The sequence below is a fragment of the Bubalus bubalis genome, chromosome 16 (genome assembly GCF_019923935.1).
Source record: "Bubalus bubalis isolate 160015118507 breed Murrah chromosome 16, NDDB_SH_1, whole genome shotgun sequence".
Lineage (NCBI taxonomy): Eukaryota > Metazoa > Chordata > Mammalia > Artiodactyla > Bovidae > Bubalus > Bubalus bubalis.
The window spans coordinates 6085326-6107669 of NC_059172.1; the positions used below are offsets into that span (position 1 = coordinate 6085326).

Consider the following 22344-nt stretch of genomic DNA (forward strand, 5'->3'; position numbering starts at 1 on the left):
ATGAAATATGAAGAGATGGAAGCAGAGGACAATGTGTCCACAGTGATACAATTTGCACTACCGGGTTTTCTGATCTTCCAAACCTCTAAGGGATATTATTTGGGGTGTTCACCATCACTTACATCATTATTTTAATTGGAAATAGTCTCTTAATAATAATAACTTGGCTTGACTGCGAAAACCCATGTATTTTTTCCTGGCAAATTTTTCCTTCCTGGAAATCTGTTATGTGCCGGTCATTCTCCCTTGGATTCTGGTCAGCCTTTGGACTCAGGACAGAAGCATTTCTGTGCTGGACTGTGCCACCCAAATGTGCTTCTTCCTTGTGCTGGAGGCCACTGAGTGCTTCCTCCTGGCAGTGATGGCCTATGACTGCTGTGTGGCCATCTGTGACCCTTTGCACTATCCCCTTGTCATAATCCTAAAGACGTGCCTTCAGCTGACTGTGGGCTCCTGGGTCAGTGGAATCCCAGTGCAGATAGGGCAAAAGTGTTGGATCTTCACTCTGCATTTCTGTTGTTTGAACCAGATTAACCACTTCTTCTGTGACATACCCCCCATTCTGAAACTGGCCTGCGGACACACTTCTGTGTAGGAACTGTCAGTCTATGCAGTAGCTCTGTTGTTTGTTGCTGTACATTTTATGTTGATCCTTGCCTCTTACAACAAAATCATTTCCACTATTCTGAGGTTGCCAACAGCCAGAGGGCGAGCCAAAGCATTCTCCACGTGTTTGTCTCACCTGTTGGTTGTGCTTTTATTCTTTGGATCTGCTGCCATTGCATACCTAAGGCCCAAATCCAGACATTCTGCAGGAACTGACAGACTGCTCTCTCTCTTCTATATCATAGTGACTCTTATGTTCAATCCCATGATATACAGCCTTCAGAACAAGAATGTGATTGCAGCACCAAGAAAATCATTACTGAAAAAAGTAGTGTGATGAGTTTATTTAAAAATGCTTTAAATACTGGCCACAGGATGATCAGATAAATTTTTAAAGATCTCTACATTTCCCAGTTTAGAAGTTAACCTCTTCTTTTTATACTGTATTTTTCAATTCAGTTCAGTTCAGTCTTGCAGTTGTGTCCAACTCTTTGCGACCCCCATGGACTGCAGCATGACAGGCCTTCCTGTCCATCACCAACTCCCAGAGTTTACTCAAACTCATGTCCATTGAGTCAGTGATGCTATCCAACCATCTCATCCTCTGTCGTCCCCTTCTCCTCCTGCCTTCAATCTTTCCCAGCAACAGGGTCTTTTCAAATGAGTCAGTTCTTCACATCAGGTGGCCAAAGTTTGGAGTTTCAGCTTCAGCATCTATCCTTCCAATGAATATTCAGGACTGATTTCCTTTAGGATGGCTGGTTGGATCTTCTTGCAGTCCAAGGGACTCTCAGGAGTCTTTTTCAACACCACACAGAGCAGCCATGATTATCCCTATATCCTCTCCCATCCCAGCCTCCCTCCCCTCCCTTACCCCATTCCTCCATGTCATCACCTGCGGCTGGGCTCCCTGTGCTACACAGCAACTTCCCACCAACTATCCATCTGACTGTGTAAATATGTTGATTCTTCTTTTCCATTCATCTCACTCTCTCCCACCCACACTGTGTCTAAGTCCATTCCCTACGTCTGTGTCTCCATTCCTTTCCTGCAAAGTTTCATCAGTATCATTTTTTGTAATTGCATATACATGTGTTACTTAGTAAAGAACGTTTTACAAAATCATGAAACACTGCTGTCCCAGAAGTTCGATCACTGGTTTTTAATCTTCTCTACCAGACATAGAGCAAGTCATTTAGCTATTATTTTTTCCTTTCATTCTTTTAAAGAACAAAATTAAAATGAGTATGAAGCTTATTTAAAAGCACATGGCTACCTATACCATCCCACCAGAAGTATTGCTGTGTGAAATTAAAAAAAAAGTGTTTTATTGCACAGGCTTGAATATGATTTAAAGGAGAAAATACACATTCATGTTTCACAGTGTTTGGTGGTGATAGATAGTACATCTTTAGTGACTTTTTAGCGGGTACAGAAGCTCTTTTGTGGTAGAAAATGTTTCTCTGAAGTGCAAGTTTTGATATTTTAATGTATGTGTTATGATTGAGCACTTCGATGTTTAAAGAGTGCTTTCCTCTGCTATGTATGTATTCAACACACCTTCATCTGATGTATGAACTTCTGTGAATATAATCAGCTGTGACTACAGACACATCTCATTAATACTTTGCAAGAATTTAATATACTCATGGTGTCAAAGGGAGAGTAGTAAAAGAGGTCTTATTTTAAAGAAAATAATTGCATGCTTCTGTAGGTGTGGATTTCATAATCAAAATATCCTATAGTTAGATACTTTAGAGCATTTTTTGCACAAATATCTACTGTGTTAAAAAGTTTTATTTTGTCATCCAGTTTGTTGCTACTTTTATATGATTTTAACATTAAAAAGCATTGTTGAACATGCAGACTTTGCAGATTTTATTTGGAATTTGGCTTACAAAGAATACTACTCTGTCATCATTATTTGAAATAATGGTAAAATCAGAGTGTGGAAAACTATTTCCACAGCTTATGATTCACTTCAGTTCAGTTCAGTCTCTCAGTCATGTCTGACTCTTTGAGACCCCATGAATCGCAGCATGCCAGGCCTCCCTGTCCATCACCAACTCCCAGAGTTTACCCAAACTCATGTCCATCGAGTCTGTAATGCCATCCAGCCATCTCATCCTCTGTCATTCCCTTCTCCTGTTTTCAGTCTTTCCCAGCATCAGGGTCTTTTCCAATAAGTCAACTCTTCTCATGAGGTGCCCAAAATATTGGAGTTTCAGCTTCAGCATCAGTCCTTCCAATGTTCACGCAGGACTGATCTCCTTTAGGATGGACTGGTTGGATCTCCTTGCAGTTCAAGGGACTCTCAAGAGTCTTCTCCAACACCAGTCAATAGCATCAATTCTTTGGTGCTCAGCTTTCTTTATGGTCCAATTCTGACATCCATACATGACTACTGGAAAAACCGTAGCTTTGACTAGACAGAGCTTTGTCAGCAAAGTAATGTCTCTGCTTTTTAATATGCTGGCTAGGTTGGTCATAACTTTTTTTTCCAAGGAGCAAGTGCCTTTTAATTTCATGGCTACAGTCACCATCTGTGGTGATTTTGGAACCCAAAAAAATAAAGTCTATAACTGTTTCCATTGTTTCCCCATCTATTTGCCATGAAGTGTTGGGACCAGATGCCATGATCTTAGTTTTCTAAATGTTGAGTTTTAAGCCAACTTTTCCACTCTCCTCTTTCACTTTCATCAAGAGGCTCTTTAGTTCTTCTTCACTTTCTGCCATAAGAGTGGTGTCATCTGCATATCTGAGGTTATTGATATTTCTCCTGGCAATCTTGATTCCAGCTTGTGATTCATCCAGCCTGGCATTCCACCTGATGTACTCGGGCTTCCCTTGTGGCTCAGCTGGTAAACAATCCACCTGCCATGAAGGAGATCTGGCTTCCATCCCTGGGTTGAGACGATCCCCAGGAGAAGGGAAAAGCTACCTACTCCAGTATCCTGGCCTGGAGAATTCCATAGACTATACTTTCCATGGTTTCACAAAGAGTCAAACAGGACTGAGTGCTGGGAGCCGGCATATTGCATATTGAGTGAGGATCTGTAATAGCTCAACTGGAATTCTATCACTGCCGGGAGCCAGCGTGAGGCACTCCGCCCATGACAAAGGTCATGAGGAAGGAGGCTCGGCATACGCAAAGGCGGGATCGAGCCTCAGGAGTCCCCCTGGAAATTCTCGAGCATCTACCCCCAAAACCAGAGTCTGCCTACTTTCCGCTTTGTGCTTTCACCTACACCTCTGACTTTACGGGGGGCTGTCCCCCACTACCTCTCTCTGAAAAAAGAGTTAGCTTACAGCTCCAGTTAATAATTCTTGGATGTGACAGTGTTTCAACCTACAAACTCCTTTGGAAATCCTCTAGCCTGCCTGAATGGGTTTTTCCGGCCACATGTGATTGTTCAGAGCCTCCCAACTGTGAGAGGCAGGAGATGTTCTAAACTGCCTAAACACAGATTCCTTTGAGTAGTTAAAAGATTTAGAAATTGTATTGGTGAAGGGTTTTTCACTTGTTGGGCCAGTTTGCTGCTAAGTCTCCATACTCCTTACCTACTGTGTCCTTGGCAGTGTATTGATTGATATAATGGGTGTATAGAAATGTAAAATGCCGCTTTGTCCAATGCTTTTTGGAAGGCTGGCGCCTGACTTTGGAATAATCACCTTTAGAGAAAGATAAGTTTCTTAAAATGTTAACAGGCCTCCGGGCCAGAAGATGATGTCAATCACCTGAACTTTTGCATATGATAAGTTTGAAAGCCTGGCTTCGATTAGGACCAGGAACTGCTGTCCTTGCATGACTCCACCCCTTTCCCCATTATCCTCTATGCATACCTTAAGGTATAAAAACTACTTTGGAAAATAAAGTGCGGGCCTTGTTCACTGAAACTTGGTCTCCCCATGTCACTCTCTCTCCCAAATTCCAGCTGAGCGTCCATCTGGAGCGCGGATGTCCTCTGCGACCATTTATTTGCCTGGGCTTCTAAGACCCACTCGAGAAGGTGTCTAAGGTGGGGCACCTTCCGCTATTCGAGAGGGCGCCTGCGGCCTCCGTGGTCAGAGCTAACCTGGTGTCACGGGTTATATTGATTTTCCGCGTAAACCAAGCCACTCAGCTTCTTTTCTCCACTAAATTTTCCTACTGAGCTATCCTTATTTCAGCCGCTTTTCTCCACTGAATTTCCTCACTGAGCTATCCTCATTCTATTATTCTTTAAATCTTTGATAAATATTTATAAATAAATAAGTCGCCGACGCCGTCCCCGCTTCGAATACCCTGGATCAGCCGGGGCTGGACCCCGGCAACTGAGTGACTCTCACTTCACTTCATTTCACTCTGCATATAAGTTAAACAAGGAGGGGGATAATATACAGCCTTGACACACTCCTTTCCTGATTTGGAACCAGTCTGTTGTTCCATGTCCAGTTCTAACTGTGGCTTCTTGTCCTGCATACAGATTTCTCAGGAGGCAGATAAGGTTGTCTGGTGTTCCCATCTCTTTAAGAATTTTCCAGTTTGTTGTGATACCCACAGTCAAAGGCTTTGGCATAGTCAATAAAGCAGAAGTAGATTTTTTCTGGAACCCTCTTGGTTTTTTCCATGATCCAATGGATATTGGCAATTTGATCTCTGGTTCCTTTGCCTTTTCTATATCCAGCTTGAACATCTGGAAGCTTATAGCTCATATACTGCTGAATCCTGGCTTGGAGAATTTTGAGCATTACTTTGCTAGCATGTGAGACGAATGCAATTATCTGGTAGCTTAAACATTCTTTGCCATTATCTTTCTTTGGGATTGGAATGAAAACTGACCTTTTCCAGTCCTGTGGCCACTGCTGAGCTTTTCAAACTTGCTGGCATATTGAGTGCTGTGCTTTCACAGCATCATCTTTTAGAATTTGAAATAGCTCAACCAGAATTCCATCACCTCCACTAGCTTTGTTTGTAGTGATGTTTTCTAAAGCCCATTTGACTTCGCATTCCAGGATGTCTGGCTCTGAGTGAGTGATCACACTATCGTAGTTATCTAGGTCATGAAGATCTTTTGTATTCAGTTCTTCTGTGTATTCTTGCCACCTTTTCTTAATATATTCTGCTTCTGATTAATAATACCTATATTGGTACTGACCTATAGTTATGTTTCAATCTACCTTTCCTTTGAATGTTCACACAATCATGATAATAAGTTCCTATGAATAAAATTTTATCATTAAAATTAAATTAATTAAATATTTATAAATAGCCTATAAGGAAGATGGGTTGTCCTCTAGTCTAGAAAGGATCACTTTTTTGTATTTGAAATATAGCACAATTTTAACAGTATTGTGCATGTATCATTGGAACAACTGTGACATAACAAACGTGTTTTGTTCTCACATTATTTACTGTCATTATCTGTGTGTTTCTGTTTGCAAACTGTGTCGACTAGATGTATGAGATTGTCTGTGACAAACAAGTGACTCAGGAACGACAAAGACCTCCTGCCAGCATCTAACTGAGATTATTTCTCAACCCACAGGCTGACCGTGGCAGTGTAGTTTTCAAAGTTGATTGATTTGTAAATGAGGATAAAAGGTCCTCTTTAGACTGGATCGGGGAATGGACATGTATAATACCGTAGTGATGTTTTCATTAATTGATAGCATTTTAAAATATATTCTATAACATTTTAAATTTGCATGCAAATGGAAATGTATTTTTTTGTAAAATTTTGAGAAGTCTGACAAATCCACAGTTATGTAACCAAAAACATGATCAAAATACAGAACAGCTTGATAACTCTCCAAAGTTCTCATTTTCTGTCTCTCTAGTTAATACTCTACTAATTTATCACCAGCTGACCAGTCCTCTGTACATCTGCCTTTTTCAGAATGTCATACAAATGGAATCATAAAGCCTTTTAAGTCTGAATTTTCACTTTGCATAAAGCATTTAGCATATTGCTGACTGCATCAATATGGTTTGTTTATTTATATTTCTTAGTAGTTTCTCACACTATGTAATGTACCAGAGTTTGTTCGCCCATTTGTTGGATGAAGAACACATGGGCTGTTTCCAGAATGTCACTGTTATAGTTGCCCTGAATGTTTGGCAACTGATTTCTGTGTAAATACAAGTTTTCATTTCTATATAAAGTGAGACTTCTGGATAAATGTGAGTGTGTAATTAATTTTATAATGTATAATTTTATATTTTATATTATTTTGTATTATTATAATTTTATAATAATTGTAAGTGTGTAATTAATTTTATAATGAACCACAAACCTTCAGAGAAGCTGTCTCAATTTTGCATTCCTACGAGAAATGCACAGATGTTTACATGTTCTAAATCCTCACCAGCATTAAGTATTATCTGTGCATTGTTTTTTTGTTGTTGTTGTTGTTTTGTTTTCATTAGATTTTTCTTTCAATTTTAACATGTTTAGTGATATTTCATTTTTTAATTTTTATTTCCCAAATCAAACTCAGTAATTTCACACTGAGTTTTTCATGGTGTAACTTGTCATCTCTATATCTTCTTTGATGAATTATCTGCTCAAATTGTTTTCTAACATTGTACTTGTGCTGTCAATTTATTACTGAGTTATAAGAGTTTTATATATTTATATGTAAATACATAAAGTACATATGCAATGCATATGTATCTGTATATATTTATATTCACTGACAGGCTTCCTTGGAGGCTCAGTGGTAAAGAATCCACCTGCCAAGCAGGATATAAAGGTTCAATCCTTGGGTGGGGAAGCTCCCCTGGAGAAGGAAATGGCCATCCTCTCCAGTATTCTTGCCTGGTGAATCCCATGGAGAGAGGAGCCTAGAGGGCTATACTCCATGAAGTTGCAAAAGAGTCGGACATGACTTAGGGACTAAACAACAACAATATTCATTGACAGATCACAAAATGAAAGAAGGCCATTATCCAAAAATTTTACTGGCAGGATTTAAGCTGATATGACTGGTCAGCTGCACATGTACTCTATGCTTCATGAAAAGAGACATGTAACAAGGAGTCTGACTCCATATTTGATATCTGACTATGGACAGCTTTTAAAGCACACACTTAGAAAACTTGAAATGGCACAGTGTAAAATAAAATGAGGTCATCTAAGACTTAAACTCAATATACAAAAACTATCTGAAGGAGAAGGGAATTTTTTTTTTTTTTTTTTTTTTAGTAATTAGGAGCAGAAAGCACCTTCCTCTTCAGGTCTTCCCCATCCTTCTGTAGCCGCACAGGATGCTGCAGCCCGTCCCTGGGGAACAGACTCTCCAGGAGGACCCCGGCAGCTTGCAGTGTGAGCCACCTCCTGGGGGCTAGCCTTGCATAGCCCCAGCTTTAGGCTGGGGTTCACCTGGGAGAGAATGGCCAAAAGCTGGACCCTCCTGTAGTCAGAGGTGATGGGGGCCCCAGCAGCCCTGGCCTCCCCAGGAAGGCAAGAGGACCTTTGCTTTGCCTTTGGTGAGGCTGTCTGGGCTCAGAGAGTACAGGCTGGTCCAGAGGCAGCGTGTTCCCAGTCCTGGGGTACAAGCTGCAGGGAACAGGGATGAAGGATGCATCCCTGCACCCAGCCATCCCCCTGTCCGGCACCGAGGAGCCGCGCAATGCCCTGGGGCCCTTGGTTTGTGGCCTTGCTTTGTCTTTGACCTTCATCCATTCCCTTTCTCCAGCTCAAGTTGATTCAGGAAAAGGGGTGATCAACCCCCAGTATTCCTCCATTTTACAACCCAGTTTGGCCAGTCCATAAAATGGAAATAATGAATGACACCATATGATCACAACCTTAATGCCATAGCCCCAGCCGTGAAGGCTCCACAGGCAATAACAATGATATTACTGACTTCATTCCACCAGCAAGTATTAAGTATTTTGCAGCCGTAGATTTAGCTAATATGCTCTGTTCAGTGCCTATTTCAACTGCTTCTCAGAGGAAGTTTGCTTTCACCTCTAAAGGGACACAAGCCACCTTTACTTGCTACTCATAGGGTATCTCAATAGCTCGGCCATCTCATACAATTTTTTCAAGATATTAACTGCATTCAACTCTTTCTGGAAATGTGGATATGACATGGTGTATAAACGAATTCAGGCTTCCCCAGTGGCTCAGCAGTAAAGAGTCTGCCTGCTGAGCTGCAAGTCCAGCCCCTGGTTCAGGAAGATACCCTGGGGGAGTGTATGGCAATCCACCCCAGTGTTCTTGCCTAGAGAATCCCATAGAGAGAGGAGTCTGGTTAGCTGCAGTCCAGAGGGTCACAAAGAGTTGGACACAACTGAAGCAACCTAGGACTCATGAATATAAAGGGATTCATTTGACAGATTCATTTAGGACCATGGGAGGAGGTCCTCTGGAGAAGGCAACATCTGGTTGACTGGCAAACTGGAACTGGGTACTCCTCCCCCTCTCCCTTGTCTATAGAATGTACATTCTGTCTGTCATCCCTTCAGTGAGAGATATTTTCAAAGACCACACAAGCAGTCTTGAGAGAGCAGCTTGATGTTGAGACCACCTGGACAGTATACATGCTTGAACCTGGTTAAGTGAGTGAAGTTGCTCAGTTGTGTCCGACTCTTTGCAACCCCATGAACTGTAGCCCACAAGGCTGTTCCATCCATGGAATTTTCTAGGCAAGAGTACTTGAGCAGGTTGCCATTTCCTTCTCCAGGGGATCTTCCTGACCCAGGAATCGAACCCAGGTCTCCCGCATCACGAGCAGATGCTTTACCATCTGACACACCTCTATATAAATATTTGAAATTCTGACTGGTGGCTACTGAGATCTACTTGCCTCACAGCTTCCCATAAAAAGCCCTATATGTGAGACTATAAGCAATAATTTGATGCTTATTCTAGAACATGAGTTCAACTTTAAATCAATTGTATTTTACTGACCTTCCATAAAATCAATTCAATCTATTGGGATATCAGGGCTTCCCCAGTGGTTCAGTGATAAAGAATTCACCTACAGTGCAGGAGACCCAGGTTTGATCACTGGATCAGCAAGATCCCCTGGAGGAGGAAATGGCAACCCACTCCGGTATTCTTGCCTAGAGAATTCTATGGAAAGACGAGCCTGGTGGGTTACAGTTACAGTCCATGGGTTGCAAAGAGTCGGACATGACTTAGAGACCACACAACAACAAGAATATCTGGGTGTTGATACCAAGGATAAGAAAAATCAGGACTTTTTGTTTGATGATGGTTTACTGGAACCTGAGAGTCACAGTTTCCTGCACAGAGAGGAGTGTGATCAATTTACAAAGAGAACTGGTAATGGGAGAATTTCTTAAAAGAAAATTTAAATTTCTGGAAAAAAAAAAAAACACATATACACAGTGAGAAACAGAGTACTAACATAATTGGAAATCTCAATTACACAAAAATCTTTAAGAACACTGAAAGTTTCTTTTTCAGAACTGACTCAAAGGCATACTAAATAGATTAGATAGTTGTCTCTGGTGCCATCTATTGTCTGAAGGATATAAGAACTCTAGGCTCCACCGTAAATGGAAAACACTTTTTAAGTTCATTCCTCTCAAGCAGTACCAATGTGAAAGAGCATTTGCTGTGAAAGTCTGTTTTCTTAAGGCTGGTTCATGGTGAGCATTTAAGTATTTGAGTGGAAGTAGCATAGATTTTCCTGATGACCTCCTTTACCACATTAGTTCCAAGTTCAAACCAAAGATCCTTAATACAAACCCTTTTGACCTTGTCACTTTTCATCCAATTCTTTGCTTTTAAAAATTCAATGTATCAATAAATCCACTCAACAAGTTGCCAATTTAGATGTATTTTTCAATTCTATTTTCTAAGGTTTTCAATCATTGGAGGAATGTCTCCCAACTTTTGCCATTTTCAATTTTTTTTGACAATTTTCTTTAGGATGTTTTTAGAATTATTTTTAAATTATTGCTTGCCAACTCCAACTTTGGTTCAATGTGTATCTGCTTTTGGCATTTTCCCTCTTGTATGGGCATAAAATCTTTCCTGTTATCATGCTTAGTAATTTGTTTATTGCATGCATACAGACTACAAAGATGCTGTACAGGATTTCTCAAATCAATGAAGCTTCAATTATCTTTCTGATGCAACTAAGCGTGATAAGCTCCATTAAATAGAAAATTGATTCTTTTGGTTTTGGCAACATGCACTGTATCTCCAGTTCACCCCTCTTACTAGGGTGTAACAATCTAGGACTTTCACATAAGTATTGAGCTTTCTTAGTCTCTTCAGCACAAAGTAATATAGAATTGTCTACTCTTGTATTTCAGAGGTATTTGACATATCTTTAACCCCCACTCCAAGCAACTTAAAATTTGGCAAATGCTATGAAGGGAAGACAGTTCTGTGTTTGTAGCCATGCAAATTTCCAGTCTGGGTGCTCTTCAGATCAGTTTAGTTCAGTCGTTCAGTCGTGTGCGACTCTTTGCGACCCCATGAAATGCAGCCGCCAGGCATCCCTGTCCATCACCAACTACCAGAGTTCACTCAAACTCACATCCATTGAGTCGGTGATGCCATCTAGCCATCTCATCCTCTGTCGTCCCCTTCTCCTCCTGCCCCCAATCCCTCCAAGCATCAGAGTTTTTCCAATGAGTCAACTCTTCGCATGAAGTGGCCAAAGTACTGGACTTTCAGCTTTAGCATCATTCCTTCCAAAGAACACCCAGGGCTCATCTCCTTCAGAATGGACTGGTTGGATCTCCTTGCAGTCTAAGGGACTCTCAAGAGTCTTCTCCAACACCACAGTTCAAAAGCATCAATTCTTAGGCACTCAGCTTTCTTCACAGTCCAACTCTCACATCCATACACGACTACTGTAAAAACCATAGCCTTGACTAGACGGATCTTTGTAGGCAAAGGAATGGCTCTGCTTTTGAATGTGCTATCTAGGTTGGTCATAACTTTCCTTCCAAGGAGTAACCGTCTTTTCATTTCATGGCTGCAATCACCATCTGTGGTGATTTGGAGCCCCCAAAAATAAAGTCTGACACTGTTTCCACTGTTTCCCCATCTATTTCTCATGAAGTGATGGGACCGGATGCCATGATCTTCATTTTCTGAATGTTGAGCTTTAAGCCAACTTTTTCACTCTTTCACTTTCATCAGGAGTCTTTTTAGTTCCTCTTCACTTTCTGCCATAAGGGTGGTGTCATCTGCATATCTGAGGTTATTGATATTTCTCCTGGCAATCTTGATTCCAGCTTGTTCTTCTTCTAGTCCAGCGTTTCTCATGATGTATTCTGTATATAAGTTAAATAAGCAGGGTGGCAATATGCAGCCTTGAAGTACTCCTTTTCCTATTTGGAACCAGTATGTTGTTCCATGTCCAGTTGTAATTGTTGCTTCCTGACCTGCATACAGGTTTCTCGAGAGGCAGGTCAGGTGGTCTGGTATTCCCATTTCTTTCAGAATTTTCCACAGTTTATTGTGATCCACACAGTCAAAGGCTTTGGCATAGTCAATAAAGCAGAAATAGATGTTTTTCTGAAACTCTCTTGCTTTTTCCATGATCCAGCGGGTGTTGGCAATTTGATCTCTGGTTCCTCTGCCTTTTCTAAAACCAGCTTGAACATCTGGAAGTTCACGGTTCACATATTGCTGAAGCCTGGCTTGGAGAATTTTGAGCATTACTTTACCAGCGTGTGAGATGAGTGCAATTTGCGGTAGTTTGAGCATTCTTTGGCATTGCCTTTCTTTGGGATTGGAATGAAAACTGACCTTTTCCAGTCCTGTGGCCACTGCTGAGTTTTCCAAATTTGCTGGCATATTGAGTGCAGCACTTTCACAGCATCATCTTTCAGGATTTGAAATAGCTCAACTGGAATTCCATCACCTCCACTAGCTTTGTTCATAGTGATGCTTTCTAAGGCCCACTTAACTTCACATTCCAGGAGGTCTGGCTCTAGGTCAGTGATCACACCATTGTGATTATCTTGGTCGTGAAGATCTTTTTTGTACAGTTCTTCTGTGTATTCTTGTCACCTCTTCTTAATATCTTCTGCTTCTGTTAGGTCCATACCATTTCTGTCCTTTATCGAGCTCATCTTTGCATGAAATGTTCCCTTGGTATCTCTAGTTTTCTTGAAGAGATCTCTAGTCTTTCCCATTCTGTTGTTTTCCTCTATTTCTTTGCATTGATCACTGAGGAATCAGCGATCTTTCTTTTCTCTTCTTGCTATTCTTTGGAACTCTGCATTCAGATCCTTATATATTTCCTTTTCTGCTTTGCTTTTCACTTCTCTTCTTTTCACAGCTATTTGTAAGGCCTCCCCAGAAAGCCATTTTGCTTTTTTGCATTTCTTTTCCTTGGGGATGGTCTTGATCCCTGTCTCCTGTACAATGTCATGAACATCCGTCCATAGTTTATCAGGCACTCTATCTGTCAGATCTAGTCCCTTAAATCTATTTCTCACTGGGTGCTCTAGTACAGCGTAATTACCAAAAGTTCTGCAAGTTTTTCTGAGAGCAGCTGAAATATCATTGTTTTAGTGAAAGTGTCATACAAAATGCACATAAGAACAATCAAGTTGATGTTGAAAAGCTGTATTTACCAACTGGTAGGGTTTTGCCTCCTTTTGTAGCTCTCAGGCATAAGACTCTTATTTAAAAGTCCTTCTGGGACTTTCCTGGTGGTCCAGTGGTTAACAGTCCACCTGCCCCTGCAGAGGACATGGGGTCAATCCCTGGTCCAGGAAGATAACCACAAGCCACAGGCAATCTAAGCCATGCACTGCAACTGTTGAGCCTGTGATATTAGAGCCCAAGTTCTAGAGCCCATGGTCTGCAACAGAAAGTACCCCCACTCTCTGCAACTGCAGAAAGGCCATCCACAGCAAGGAAGACCCTGCACAGCCAAAAGTAAATAGATAGGTCAATAGACAATTTTTTAAAATAAAGTCCTTTCATCTTCTCAGAAAGCACCTACTGATAACAGGTTCTATAGTAGACGCCCTGGACTCACTTCAGTGAAACAGAAAATATTACATTTCAGTGCTGAGGATATCAAGTAACATTTTTAGGAACTTCCATGTGGTTTTTGAAATAATTTAAATGAGAGCTACATTTTAAAATATATGAACTATTTAAAGAACCTCTAGGGCTTCCCTAGGAGAAGGCAATGGCAACCCACTCCAGTACTCTTCCCTGGAAAATCCCATGGACGGAGGAACCTGGTAGGCTGCAGTCCATGGGGTCGCACAGAGTCGGACACGGCTGAAGCGACTTAGCAGCAGCAGCAGCAGGGCTTCCCTGGTGCCTCAGAGATTAAAGCATCTGCCTCCAATGTGGGATTCCTGGGTTCGATCCCTGGGTCAGGAAGATCCCCTGGAGAAGGAAATGCTAACCCACTCCAGTATTCTTGCCTGGAGAATCCCATGGACGGAGAAGCCTGGTAGGCTATAGTCCACAGGGTCGCAAAGAGTCAGATACAACTGAACGACTTCCACTACAGTACTTTCCACTACAGTATTAGAGTGCAGGACTCTAGTGGGATTTCAAGTGTCAGAAAAAAAACAACCACAATATTATTGAGAGTAAAAATTGCCTCTTCAAACTAACACTAACAGAACTGCTATTCTAATTATGAAGTTGCTTCAAAATAATAATTCACAATAACCTACTAATTATTCCCTAGGAATCTCTTGGAAATGAACATGTTTGGAGTCTTCAGTTATTAGGTCCCTAATGACTTGAGAGTGTATATAAAAGTCCTTGGTCCTATTGGTGAAATTATTCATCTGGGTAATAGAAAAATGTCTCCCTCTTTGGTAAGTAGCTTCTGTGTTTACCAGACTGGCTTTAGTGATGCAAAAATAGACTTTTATGGATCTGAGACCACTGACATGTGTCAAAATAGTTACAAAATCATATGTATTAGCATATTACCCACAAATAGATCTCCCTGTGTCATTCTTCTATAGTTTCTACAGGGATCTGAGACACTCACCTTGTTTAAATAAGCTTTGTTGTTAACAGAAATAAACTGGAACATGATTGGCTACCTGATAGTTTCAATTAATTTATTTTCTGTTCTAATATTGTTTTGCTATATACTTATGAAAAATTTAGTGAATCACTTCAGTTTGATTGAATCTTTTTCGTCATTCCCATTGAAAGCAAGAATCCAAGATTCACTCTCATCTCCAACTTTTCCCCTCATGCTTCTCTTCTCTACATTCACGTTTCTCTACCTGGATGGTGGTGGTGGTGGTAGAGGTGATTTAGTTACTAAGTCCTGTCGACTCTTTGCAACCTCATGGACTTTAGCTCCACCAGGCTCCTCTGTCCATCGGATTTCCCAGGTAAGAATACTAGAATGGGTTGCCATTTCTTTCACCAAGGAATCTTTCCGACCAGAGATCAAGGTCAGGTCTCCTGAGTTGTAGGCATTCTCCTGCATTGTTGGCAGATTTTTTAAGGGTTGAGCCATAGGGAAACCCTTCTTAATCTATTGGAAGGATGCTCGCTGTGAGTCCCCGAGAGTAATGGTCTGCTTTTAGTAAATAACTGAGTCATTCTGCCCTGCCTTCAGCAAGTCTGCACCACAGCTTCTCTCATGGAGGCCACACTATTAATTCTCTAACCACCTTCATGGTTATCCTCATGAGATTTGACTTCACACATACCTGAATTTGAATTATACCTGTCAACTACTTACGGAGTGACTTGGAACATTAAGCTTCAATATTCCCATGCAACATACGAAATCAATAATGAGAATCTAGCTTACCAATCTGTCTTGAATCTTACACCCAATCTGTCCTGAAGTTTTGGAGGCGGGAGCCTGGGCTCCAATCCTATTTCATCACGTCTTAGCTTTCCAGCTCTCTGTGCTTTAGCTCCCTCAACTGTAAGAGAAAGATAACAGTGATAGCAACTAACTGTGAAATGTTGTTAGTATATTTCTGTGCGACAATTAAATAAATTATATGTAAAGTGTTTAGAATATTGTATTTCACATCACAATCATTATATAAATGATAACTATTATTTAAAAAAATCTAGTGACATATTTCTAATTATTAGCTAGGGATAAGCGAGAGCAGTGGGGTTATTTCTGTTGTTGTTTAGTCGTTAAGCCGTGTCCAACTCTTTGTGACCCCATGGACTGTAGCCCATCAGGCCTCTCTGTCCATGAGGTTCTCCAGGCAAGGATACTGGAGTGGGTTCCCATTTCCTTCTCTAGAAGATCTTCCCAGATCAGGGATTGAACCCACATCTCCTGCGTTGGCAAATGGATTCTTTACTGCTGAGCTGAGAGCAGTGGAGTAACTGAAACTAATCTTCACTCTTTACCTATTATGTGCCAGTTTATCTAAAGTGAGACAGCAAGAAAGTATAGATAGTTTTCCTAATTTAACCTGGCAGAGAAACCATGTGAAATATTATTGTCATTATTATAGTAACATTTTAAATATATATAATGTTATATATAATAATATACATATGATATATGTATTAAGTATAGCAGATTCTCTCTCTCTCTCCCTCTCTCTCTCTCTCTATATATATATATACACACACACAGATAGATAGATATACACACACATAATGTGTGTGTATGTATATATATACACACACATAGTTGTGCAAGGTCCTACAGTCCATATGGCTAATATGAGATTCTAACCAAATGCTTATTAACTCTAAATGTAGGTCTTATCATTTCTGAACACTCTGATTACTTTGAAAACAGGCAAAATAAGAATAAATTAACTACCTGTCCTAACAAGGTACTGCATCTCATTCACACTCTTTGAGGTAATAACATAAGACAGCATCCTAACCCTTCTAATTCTCTTAGATTTTTCTGTGCCTATCTTATAGCACACTTTTAGTGATTAGATGATATTACAACAATGAAGTTCTTAGCCCTGTAGCGGTCTCAGTAATTTTATATAAGTGAGAGAATGACCCCAACCATTTGTTCTAGCAGGCTGTGGCAGTAGTAACAAAGCCCACTGGAGGTTTCACTTGCTTGTTTTATAGATTTCCAAGTCATCCCTCAAGGTTACAATAAAACATCTTATATTTCAAAGTCAGGTTCAAATTCTCCTTGCTTCCAGAAAAATTCTGAGATTATAGAAACAGAAATTGACAAAATTCTTAGACTCAACATCCTGAATTATACTAGGATAAAAATTAAAGGCAGCTATTTGTGTTTGCTCACAAATATAATTAGTGAGGAGGCTATATAGAGTGATTTTTAAAGATGAGAAGTTAACTTACTAATTTTTTGCCCACTTCACTCAGTCATCTAATATTTATGCTGTGCTTACTAGAAGCCAAGAATGATAAAGAATGCCAAAGAGAAAAGCAGTTAATTATTTTAATCTCCTTGACTTAGTATCTTGACAGGATTTAAGGAATTGCCTTAAACTCATCCCTGTCTAAAACACACTGTTAGCTGATGTTTACTGACATTTGCTTTCATTTCACTAATATCACTTTTGCTTTCATTATTATTTTTTAAATAGATGAAGTATAGCTCATTGCACCACTCTATTTATAGTCAAGAGTACAACACACTACTATCAAATACTGGGCAGAAGGAGTACATTGTTCCAGAGTTATTGTTACAACATGTACTCAAGTTAACATATTTTTAATAACAGATATATTTTTCCTCTTAGCATCATTTCATTTATTAGTTCATTATTCATTTAATCCTCTGTACTAGCTATAGTACTATACTTGAGAATTAAAAAAAGTAAGAAATATGAGATTTTTCTGCACATGTCTGTCCAGTGGAAGAACTAGCTATTAATCAAACAAATAAAACTATCAACCATGATATAAAACTACTAAATTCTGAAATATGTTTCTCAGAATTTATATTTGGAAGGAGATTTGGCCTGGGACTCTTGACTTGATTGCTTGTTTGTTGAAACAATAAAATAACCTTATAATTATATCTTTTTTTTTTCTCTTTCCATCAACATAGGATCTTAGGATGTTAGAATTCTCATAAGAAGAAAACAGCACAGAATATGGAATTTTTAGATGGAAACTGTACCTTGGTGACTGAGTTTATTCTGTTAGGGTTTCCAACTTGCCCTGAACTGCAGATTGTCCTGTTTCTCCTGTTTCTGACTTTGTACTCTCTGATTTTAATGGGGAACATGGGCTTAATGATGTTAATCAGGGTTGATCTGCACCTTCAAACCCCCATGTACTTTTTCCTTAGTAACCTATCCTTTGTAGACCTTTGCTATTCTTCAGTCATCGTTCCCAAAATGCTTGTCAACTTCCTCTCTCAGAACAAGTCCATTTCCTATCACGGCTGTGCCCTGCAGTTCTATTTCTTCTGTACTTTCGCAGATACCGAATCCTTTATCTTGGCTGCCATGGCCTATGACCGCTATGTCGCCATCTGTAACCCTTTACTGTACACGGCTGTGATGTCTCGGGGCATCTGCATATGGTTGATCGTCTTGTCATACTTTGGAGGCAATATGAGTTCCCTGGTGCACACATCCTTTGCATTTATTCTGAAATACTGTGATAAAAATGTCATTAATCATTTTTTCTGTGACCTCCCTCCCTTGCTTAAGTTATCGTGCACAGACACATCACTTAATGAGTGGCTTCTCTCCACATATGGCAGCTCAGTGGAAATTATCTGCTTCATTGTCATCATCATCTCCTACTTTTACATTCTCCTCTCAGTCTTAAAGATCCGTTCTTCCAGCGGGAGGAAGAAGACCTTCTCTACCTGTGCTTCTCACCTGACATCCGTGGCCATCTACCAGGGAACTCTGCTTTTCGTTTACTCACGACCCAGCTACCTGTATTCTCCCAACACTGATAAAATCATCTCAGTGTTCTACACCATCATCATTCCAGTGCTGAATCCCTTGATTTATAGTTTGAGAAACAAAGACGTAAAAGACGCTGCTAAAAATGTCTTAAAACCAAAGATAAATTCCTCCTGAGATATAAGCCTCCAGGATTCATCTAAATCCCTGATTACAAACTCTATTTGGATGTATGCTCAGTCGTGTCCAGTTCTTTGTGACCCCATGGACTATAGCCCGCCAGGCTCTTTTGTCCTTGGAATTATCCCGACAAGAATACTGGAGTGGGTTGCCATTTCCTTCTCCAGGGGATCTTCCCCACGCAGGGATGGAACCTGTAGCTCTTGCTTATCCTGCATTGACAAGCAGATTCTTTACCCTTTCAATGCCTGGGACAAATTGTAGCTAAGAGCCTGCAACAACCTTGCTAGCATATACACAATTTCTCACACAAACATTTTATCAAACACTTGTTTTCAAAGAGCCAAACACATTTCATAGCCCCAAGATAAAGGAAACATTTAAAAATTTCAAAATTGCTGCAATGTAATAGTTGAATAGTTTTCCAACTATTCAGTTCAGTTCAATCACTCAGTCATGTCTGACTCTTTGCAACCCCATGGACTGCAGCACGCCAGGCTTCCCTGTCCATCACCACTCCCGGAGCTTGTTCAAACCCATGTCCATCAAGTTGATGATGTCATCCAACCATGTCATCCTCTGTCATCTCCTTCTCCTCCCACCTTCGATCTTTCCCAGCTGCAGGGTCTTTTCCAATGAGTCAGTTCTTCATGTCAGGTGACCAAAGTATTGGCGCTTCAGCTTCAGCATCAGTCCTTCCAATGAATATTCCTTTTTTATTGACTGGTTTGATATTCTTGCAGGCCAAAGGACTCTCAAGAGTCTTCTTCAACATGACAGTTCAAGCATCAATTCTTTGGCGCTCAGCTTTCTTTATAGTCCAACTCTCACATCCACACATGACTGCTGGAAAAACCACAGCTTTGACTAGACAGACCTTTGTTGACAAAGTAATGTCTCTGCTTTTTAATATGCTATGTTTGTCATACCTTTTCTTCCAAGGAGCAAGCGTCTTTTAATTTCATGGCTGCAGTCACCATCCGCAGTGATTTTGGAGCTCAAGAAAATAAAGTCTGTCACTCCCAGCCATTAGGAGCTGGGAGTTAATTCTAGAACAGATTGTATTAGGTTGTCTTAAAAGATATAGAAAGAACCTCAGACATTGTGTCTGTGTGTGTTTTCATGGGTAGAATATCTCATTAATAAGATTTCATTTACAAAATTACTAGATTAGGGAGGAAGCCAGATTCCTTTGGTTTCTGTGCTAGCTCTTGTACCCAACTAGTTAATTGCACTTTGATCAAGTTACTTAATTTTTCTGTCTCAATTGTCTGACCTGTAAAATGAGGAGAGTATAGTACCTACATCAGTGACTGTTGCATGTTGGACTAAATGCTGAGAATCATGCTTGAATCATTTTAACCACTTGATAGATCTTAAATACATATATTTCTTTAATCAATTAAAATACATATAGTGCAACAAGATGGTGTGAGGCAGGGATGCTAGGAAAGCAATAATACAAAATCAAATACCTTTTCTCAAGTGTTGTCCAATAACAAGTCAAGAACCTTCTCTACCCAATCTAATTCAAATTAATTTGAAAACTTTTTCTAAGTGGCATCTTGCACACTAAAGGTTAATTACAAGCCAAGTATTTGTTTTCCTCCATATTTTTTATGTTTATGTGTGTAAGTATTACTGAAAATATGGAACATACTTCTCTGATATCTCAGAAACACAATGAGCTACTGAGTGTATAACCTGTGTCTTCAATGGCCGGTCAACTGACGTGACATTGGGAAGCACCACAGAGAACATTCACTTGAAGTCTGGACATAAAAGGACACATATAATTGCAAAATATATTTCTATAACTTATATTCTTGCTGTTTATTATTATTTTCATCATCATTATTTATTATATCATTATTTAATTGTCATTTATATATCTATTGGTGAGGTATCTGTTCAAATCATGTCCCTATTTTTAATTGGGTTGTGTTTTTATTATTTATAAACATTTTTGTATAGTCTAGCTACAAATTCTTTGTTGCAAAAATATTTTGTAAATATTTTCTTCACTTCATCTATAAATCTAACATCTATCTATATTACATAATAATACATAGCTTACATAATAATACAAAACATATACACATCACTTCATAAAATTATGTAACAGGAATAATTAATAATCAACAAAACATTTCCCCCCTGCTTATATTCTATTCATACTGCTTCAGCTTTCCTTTGCTATATAAACACTATCTCAAAATGGCACAGGTTAAATAACTGGGCTGTATTCTGTTACTCTTCATGTTGACAATGGTCAGATGATATTGAACCATACAGCATCCCATGGACAGAGGAGCCTGGTAGGCTACAGTCCAGGGGGTCACTAAAGTCCCAAACATGACTTAGTGACTAAATAACAACAACAACCAAGTATAAACATTAGTTTGAAGGTTCTTGTTGCTTTATTTCAGAAGTAGTTGAGGTTCCATCTTACAAATAACAACCTGTGAAAAACTGAACTTCATGTGAACAATATGTCATATTCTTTAGGTCTAAAAAATATACACATCACTCACATTCCAATTTTCACATATTATCCAAGACACACACACATGCAAACATGTGACACACATATAAATGCATGCAAACACAATGGAGATGAGTCTATATATTTCAGAAACAATTGAAAGTGAAAGTCACTCAGTCATGTCTGACTCTTTGTGACCCCATGAACTATACAGTCCATGGAATTCTCCAGGCTAGAATACTGGAGTGGGTAGCTATTTCCTTCTCCAAGAGATTATTCCCAACCCAGGGATCAAACCCAGGTCTCCCACATTGCAGGCAGATTCTTTACCATCTGAGCCACCAGGGAAGCACAAGAATATTAGAGTGGGTAGCCTACCCATTCTCCAGGGAATCTTCCTGGCACAATAATTGAACTGGGGTCTCCTGTATTGCAGGTTTATTCTTTACCAGCTGAGCTACAGGGTAGCTCAAGAGATAAAAATATATGTGTTACATAAGTTTGTAGAAGTGTTTCCTTCAATGAGTAAAGAGATTCTTTCTTTGGCACCAGACAATTCCCACAAATAGGTAATTAATATTATGACAAAACAAAAATACACATCTAGAGAACTGCTCATTAATACTTGCTTAATGTCTGTGTTGTCGGGTGTTGTCATTATAGACATGCCTGAACCAGCTAAGTCTGCTCCTGCCCCTAAAAAGGGCTCTAAAAAAGCTGTGACTAAGGCCCAGAAGAAGGACGGCAAGAAGCGCAAGTGCAGCCTCAAGGAGAGCTACTCCGTGTACGTGTACAAGGTGCTGAAGCAAGTCCATCCGGACACCGGCATCTCGTCCAAGGCCATGGGAATCATGAAATCCTTCGTCAACGACATCTTCGAGTGCATTGCTGGCGAGGCATCATACCTGGCACATTACAACAAGCGCTCAACTATCACATCCAGGGAGATCCAGACCACTGTGCGCTTGCTGCTACCTGGGGAGCTGGCCAAGCACACCGTGCCCGAGGGCACTAAGGCTGTCACCAAGTTTACCAGCTCCAAGTAAATATAATATGCCTAGCCGCTGTTAACGGAGAAGGCAATGGCACCCCACTCCAGTACTCTTGCCTGGAAAATCCCATGGACAGAGGGCCTGGTGGGCTGTAGTCCATGGGGTCGCTAAGAGTCGAACACGACTGAGCGACTTCACTTTCACTAATGTCTCACCAAATACTGAACATAACATAAACCAAAACCAGAAACATAATTATTCTATTTTGATCAATCCATGATGTGCTCATCATTTCTGGAACTGATACAGACACT

At 40.1% G+C, this 22344-nt stretch overlaps 2 protein-coding genes and 1 pseudogene across 2 annotated transcripts; all 3 read left to right on the top strand.

Moving 5' to 3' along the window:
- On the top strand, positions 1-943 carry LOC102408661 (annotated as a pseudogene).
- A 16662-nt stretch (positions 944-17605) lies between these two features.
- LOC102401097 (olfactory receptor 5I1) lies at positions 17606-18550 on the top strand. Its single transcript, XM_025265876.3, has one exon. The coding sequence runs from the start codon at positions 17606-17608 to the stop codon at positions 18548-18550; it is 945 nt and encodes a 314-aa protein (XP_025121661.3).
- Positions 18551-21703: 3153 nt separating this feature from the next.
- Positions 21704-22084, top strand: LOC123464969 (histone H2B type 1-C/E/F/G/I-like). The gene has a single exon (XM_045162856.1). It carries the CDS (start codon positions 21704-21706, stop codon positions 22082-22084), a length of 381 nt encoding a protein of 126 aa, XP_045018791.1.
- The last annotated feature ends 260 nt before the right edge of the window (positions 22085-22344 follow it).

Coding starts and splice junctions, on each gene's coding strand:
- LOC123464969 (XM_045162856.1), top strand. CDS start 21,704: ATGCCTGAACCAGCTAAGTCTGCTCCTGCCCCTAAAAAGGGCTCTAAA.
- LOC102401097 (XM_025265876.3), top strand. CDS start 17,606: ATGGAATTTTTAGATGGAAACTGTACCTTGGTGACTGAGTTTATTCTG.